The sequence below is a fragment of the Passer montanus genome, unplaced genomic scaffold (assembly GCF_014805655.1).
Source record: "Passer montanus isolate IOZ18808 unplaced genomic scaffold, ASM1480565v1 scaffold6, whole genome shotgun sequence".
Classification (NCBI taxonomy): Eukaryota; Metazoa; Chordata; class Aves; order Passeriformes; family Passeridae; genus Passer; species Passer montanus.
This window is the reverse complement of record NW_024371037.1, coordinates 6,982,526-6,989,280: the sequence shown is the minus strand read 5'-3', so window position 1 is coordinate 6,989,280 and position 6,755 is coordinate 6,982,526. Positions and strand designations below refer to the sequence as shown.

At 37.6% G+C, this 6,755-nt stretch overlaps 1 protein-coding gene across 23 annotated transcripts in view; it reads right to left on the bottom strand.

Moving 5' to 3' along the window:
• Positions 1-1,060: 1,060 nt before the first annotated feature.
• The window catches only part of CADPS2 (calcium dependent secretion activator 2), a 285,040-nt gene continuing 279,345 nt past the window's right edge, over positions 1,061-6,755 (bottom strand). For 21 of the 23 annotated variants that reach the window (XM_039726810.1, XM_039726802.1, XM_039726811.1 and 18 more), the window contains 2 exons: positions 5,728-5,832; positions 1,428-2,018 (listed from right to left, as the gene is read on the bottom strand). In XM_039726810.1, the coding sequence (XP_039582744.1) occupies positions 1,848-2,018; positions 5,728-5,832 (276 nt within the window). In that variant the 3' untranslated portion in view covers positions 1,428-1,847. Of the gene's footprint in view, positions 2,019-5,727; positions 5,833-6,755 lie in introns of all 23 variants that reach the window. The other 2 variants (XM_039726825.1, XM_039726800.1) reach the window with 1 other exon arrangement.

Below are 6,755 nucleotides of genomic sequence, written 5' to 3'. Positions count from 1 at the left end.
TGGGTTTTACACTGGACAGCCTGGCTTCCTCTGCACCCTGCTGCCTGCCACAGCCAGTCTGGGGCTGAGGCTGCAGCTCCTGCCCAGGCAGATTATCCTTTACCAAGTCTGGATCCCAGGCAGAGCCCCAAATGGCCCTTCAAGCATCATCAGCTTCCACACACCAGCACAATTAGGACAAATGACAGGAAAGGAATATGCAATTATTTTACTGCTATCAAAACCTGAATCAGCCATCCAGCAGCCTGGTAATAGGGAAAAACAATGCTTGGGCCTCTTATGCCTCCTTCAGCCCAGCAGAGATGGTGATGAAAAACTGAGCAGAATGGTCTACCTTACCAGCTCCCAGTTCTTCCTTGGAGCTGAATTCACCTCACCTCATGGGATGATTAGGCTGGTTTGCCACTCAGGACCTGCAACTACTCTCCTAGAAGACGCCTAGTGGAAGTGTAACTTGCCCTTCCCTGCTTGGCTGATCTTCCAGGTGCGCCGAAAGCCAGTTTTCCCTGCAGCTCTCATTCTCAGTTCCTGCAGCCCTGCATGCTTACAATAGACCCCTGGAATCCTACAGACTGCTCTTGCACAGAAACCTCACCTCAACCTTGTAAACCCACAACAGTTCCTCAGTAAAGTGCCTTAGGTATAATGCTATGGCTGAACAAGGACCTTGACAACCTATTATTACTTCTCTGGGTGTCATCTGTGTTCTTTCTGATTTTGTGTACATAAACTCAGGATTTAGTCATGCTCCCACAAAATAAACAACAACAAAAAAAGGCTGCTGTGTTTTTTGTAAGCTGTGTGAGTTTTGACTGATGAAAATTTGAGTTCTTTCTTGCTCATCCTGAGGGCATCAAAAAGCAGGCAGTGGGCCCTATCTGTTCATCTGCTACCGAGAGGTTTTTGTTTGCTTTGTTCCTTTATCAAGACATTGTGTCCTTGGGTACTTGTTTGCAATATATATCTGCTCTATAAAAAGAAACATATTTGCTATAAATCACTATGTAAATGAAGTAATTAAAAAACCTAATTCTCATGAGGAATCATACAATGGTTCAAATTGTTTGAAATACTGAAAACATCTTTTAATTGTAGAATTCTATACAAACTTGGGTAGATACATAAATGGCCACAACAAAATGTGTTCTTATTGCCTGAAAATTTTCACAGAAATACAAACATAGATGGCAAGCTTACTGACATCCAACAGGATGAGATATTTTTAAACTTGCAAAATGAATAGACACGACACTCCTAAGCAGTTTGTATGTGTTTGACTGTCCTTGAAGATCTTCTGCTTATATACCAACCTCAATATACAAAGAAGCAAGATTAAAATTTTTAATGCACATCACATAATAATGTAAAATTAAACACAAAAAAGGTGAACAAATTATAATCCTGAAAATACACTATTTTTTTTACTGAGGGCATTGACTCATTCCAAGGATGATTTCCTGTATAGTTATGTTTTAAGTAAGACACACATCTTTTTCTGCACAGGACATCAATATCAGATGGAGATACAAGAATAAATGGTAGCAAACATAAGGGAAAGAAATGTAATCACAAGTGGAACTCAAACTCCATGCCATTGTTGTTGCAGCCCTAAGCAAAGCTATACATAAAAATATGCTACAACCATTATTCTCAAAAAGTCCTTGGCACTTTTCCTCTGATAATCTTACTTTCTTTTTTTAATGGAGCAAGTTACATTTCTGCACCGATGTCATAAGGCAAAACTATAAAAGCAATTACAAGGACAAGTTGCCAAAAAACCCCAAGGCAAAGATAAACCCCACCCTCAGACCATCACCCCCCAGCTCTGAATGCTTTGTGAAATAAAATCATCCCTCCTCCTCATCACTGTCTTTCATTGTAATGCCCTGAAGTCCTCCTGCATCCGTGACTGAGACTGTGGCCTCCTCGACAGTCAGGCGGCTGTGCACGGTGTCGTAGGTTTTACTGTTCAGCGTCCCCTCCAGCACGCCTTGCAACCTGAAGTCTCGGTAGGTTTTCTGTGGCAAAAGTAAAACATCCTGAATTGGACTCCAGCAATGAGTACTCTTTCACAGATACACTGGCCATTTCTAGCATGCCAGTGGCACACGTTTATTCCTCCTGCAGGTTAAGGACCAATCACCTTGATAACGCTTTTGCAGTCTTAGTTTTTGGGCTGCGTGAGATTTCTACAAACTCTAGAGGTTTTAATTTGAATGTAATTTCTTTAAGAGATTGTATTTTGTGCTGCAGCATACTCTAACTGCTGATTTCTCAGTAACTTCCATTTCTTTCACTTATTCAATACAACACCAGCTGACAATTTTTCTAAATACCTATTGAAATGTGAATCTGGATACAGGTAGTTCAGTTCTGTCACTTCATAGAAAATGCCTGACCTTTTCCCCATAGTGTAATTTTATTTATATTTCTCTATACATTTATATGCCAAATGTGGACAAATAATGATTATATATTACATTATAATACAATATATACTCTAATAATGAATACAGATTATGATCTATACTTTACAGTGTCAGAATTTTGGAGGTGACTACCTAGTTAATTTACATTCTAAGTTCTCTACATCTTGATTCACATCTATACTTTTTTTTCATTTCAGAAAATTTTGTTTTCCTGGTATTCATCTTTTCTTTCTTTGTTTTTCCATCATGTAAAAATTTTGAGTGGAATTGTATTATTCATCAATGCTATGTTCAAGTAAGTACGTGGAAAAATCACCTATGTACTCTATTTTAAAATTGTAACACATTTGAAATAATCTTTCCTGATGTTACCCTTAAAGGCTTAAAAAGGACAAGTTAATCTAGGCAGTTCCTTGTTTTGTGTATGCTGTCACAACAAATTCTCAGTGTTTTGGGAGAGAATATGGGGAAAAGAAAATGGAAGATAATTAAGGGCTATCAGGCCCATTTCTTTGCCTGAGGAGGAGGCCATGTACAACCCTTAGAGAAAGAAAATATTTCACTCAAAACTTCAGAGAACTGCAAAAGACCACTCTTAAAATGGGTAATATTCAGATGGAAGATTTTTTTTTTTTCTGCTACAGTGATGATTATTTAAACCTTGTTTGAGTCACTGCGACTGAGATTTATTTGACTTTCACAGGTCAACGTCAGAGTCAATGGATGCAGCTCATGTTTTGCTCACACACTCCTGTGAGTACCCCGCCTGGTCTTTTTCAAGTGTCACCATTGCATTCCCTTTTTATAACACTGTGCATTCAATTTGCTTTGATGCTGTTAACAGGTCCTACAGCAATTTCCTTCACTTTTACATTGTATTCTTCCCATTCTCAGACCAGCACTCTGGGGTTCAGACACTGCTCTTCTCTTGACATAGTTTTGCGGGATAATAATGTTCACTTCCAAGCTTAATTTTTCATTTCTCCCTAACTTTCTTGGTCCTTGACCTTTCTTTAGTCACATCCCTCTGCACGTGTCTCAGACATCTAATGAAACCCTTATGCCATCATAAGCTTTAAAGAGAATAAAGGGAACAATGTTTCTTCTTCTAGTCTTTCTTTATAAGGCCACTACTCTGGTTGCATCTAAATCCGAAATAATTATATTTCTCTTACTCATCCTGTGTCCTTCAAAAATGACCTCCTATTTATTTGAGGTTTTATTGTTGTTTTTTTCTTTTCTTTATTTAAAAAAAAATATTTTTAAGAGGTGACAGGAGCAATATAGCTTCCTATGGTTTTTTTTCTTTGTTTTGTTTCTTTATTTTTTTTCCTAAAACAAACATAAAAATGCCTTCATTCACTCTATTTTGGAGGAAAAGTGTGCTTCCCCATGTCTCTCTGCAGCTGGGCTGCAGCAGGAAAAGTTTCTTAGGATACTCTTCTTGAACCATTGTTTTGTATTTCCCAACAGACTCTTGTCTGCCGAGTTCCTGTTTTACCAGGTCTATCTTCACCCACCAAAACTTTCTGTTTTCCAGAACCAATATGATTGACATCATCTTCTTCAGTCTTTAATATCCACAGAAGGTGCCACGCAATAACACAGCTGGAATTCACATGCAGAGCAAACCAGGTATATATATATGTGTAGGTACAGAAAGGCCACTGCCAGAAGCACTGTTCCCACCTCCAGCAGGAGCCTCCCCCTTTTGAACAAGGCTAACCAGTGTGCCAGGAGGCAGAAGAAGGCAGGTTGGCAGTGCTGCTCATTCACCTGAAATTCAGTTTTGTAAGACTTTCCTTTAATCTCCGTAGTGATATTTCTCTTGTACAATTTAGCCTGCCCATTCTTAGATCTCATGGGGCACAGGTTTCAGATCCTCTAACACCTATTTTCTTCCTCAGAGGACGATAGCTACCTTGGAAAAGGACTTTTTACAAGGGCATGGAATGATAGAAAAGAGGGAATGGATTCAAACTGAGAGTAGGTTTAGATTAGATATTTGTAAAAGTCTTTACTGTGAGGCTGGTGAGGCACTGGAACAGGTTGCCTAGATAAGCTGTGGATGCCCCATCCCTGGAAGCCTTCAAGGCCAGGCTGGGTGGAGCTTTGAGCAGCCTGGTCTAGTGAGAGGTGTCCCTGCCCATGGCAGAGGGGTTGGAACTAGATAATATTTAAGGACCCTTCCAACCCAAACCATTTTATGATTTTGTGATTCATTTGAGACTAGCTTTAAACTCTTCACAAGAGCCATTCATTTTAACAAGGATCAGCAAACTGCTTTTGCCATTTGGGCACACAATCAAGTGAAGGGCCAAATCCTGCAGGCAGAGAAATGAGTTAAGGTCAAAACCAGCAAAGCTAAGCTTGGGTACTTCAGGGAGCCATCATTATTACAACTGTGTTCTTGTGTTTCTCTCTGTTCCGTTCCTTTTTGCTAGTGAATCCTGAAAGCTGCAGTTGCAATTCCAGTGACCACGAATTAAGATGCTTCTGACTTTATAGTCTTGCATGAACTTAATGAGAAATTTTTTAAAAGAAAAACCAGGTGTTTGTTATTTCACATTTGTACAGATAAGAATGTCCACAGTTAAACAAGACAGAATTAAAAGGAAAAAAAACCTGAAATGGTTTTCTCTCTCTTGCCTAAGGGTATCAACTAAGATCTGAAAAGGGACTTAGGAGCAAACTTTCTTTTATGTAGGTTAACCCATAATTGCCTATTGCAAGACATGTTACACTCTGCTTGGAAGCATTTGACATTGGCCAATGTAAATGACTGAGGACTGAAGAGAAGGGATTGGTATTTCTATTGATACTTATCCCTGAGTTTGAAAGATTAGAAAATGTTATTTAATACATTGAATACTGTTTTCAATTAAGCCCAGTAATTACATGTGCACAGAAAAGAAAATAGTTCCTATTTTTAGGAGAAGGGGAAAAATGGAGAAGGAACACTATTGAAATTATTCAGGTAAAACAAAAAATCAGTAAGAAGACAAATAATAATCTAGTAAGAATAATCATACAGTAATGCTGTACAGCTAGCTGCAAAATTCCTTGCAACTATCTTAATTTTTCCCAAGCCTAGAATTTATAACAAATACAAGTGCACATATAATTAACATTAAGTGGTTCAATGAGTTATTTTACTCCTGGAATTTGCTACAACTGTGGGGAAAAAATACCAACCTAAACTCACACATTTTCTAAGTTTTCGGTTGATCATCCATGTTATTACTTTATTACTTTTCTTTCTGTACTATGCAGTCTAATGCAAACATATTTTATTTACCTTCACTATCTTGATGAGAGTCTTCAGCTGGTAGATGTGAAGCTGAACATCTAATCTGTCAGCCAACCACATGCATATGACTTTCATGGAGTTGCTATACCATTGCTGAAAAAAAGGATAAAAAAAACCAACAACAAACACCACCAAATAACCCTGCAGTATTCATTTAACAGATTTGGTAATGAGAGGTAATGAAACACTTCGAAATGATCACAGATCAGCACTTGAAGTCAACAATGATATAATTTCCTGTTATGAGAATTGCATGGGTCAGTAGGAAATCAAATAACTTGACCTAAACCATTCTTTACATGAATTAGCACCTGCCATTTTATCTTTCAGTTACAACATATTCAAGCAAAATAGTGTTATGCACTTTGCTATCTGTCAGTGAGAATGGATATTAAAGATACAATTACAGGAGAGAATTGACAGCTAAAACAGCCAGGATAGAAAAAGGTAGGGTGTCTTGAGAGAGAATTTACAATAAACAGATTTTTCAATCCAGACAGGAAAACAGTACCAGAGAATAAGAAACTTGTCTTTTTATTTTCTTTCTTCTCTTAAAAAAAAAAAAAAATCACTTAATCATTAAGTAAAAAATAGAAAAAATCCCTGGAAACTGTTTTTAAATATGATCAAGACACCACTCCACCCTTCTCAAAATAACCATATTAAGGTTTTGGTTTACATTAATTACTAATTATAATTACAGCCTGCCTTATTTCCTTTTTGTGTCTTAGGCATGGGTATGTTTTCACTCAACACATCACAAATGGATGGGTTAAGAATAAGCCCTCTGCTGTTGGTGTCTATGTTACTGTAAAAAAATGCTCAGTTCCAAATAGCTACTCTAATAGTTCTTTCACATTAACTGGATTAGAAGAGATTTTACTAAATATAGTTGTAGCATTTTTTCCCCTCCTGTAAAATCACAACCAGATGTCATTTAATCAAACTGTAAAAAAGAAGGGATTTTTTTTTTAAATTTTAACAGTGAGAGATTAAGAGTTTGTGTCATAGCTGTG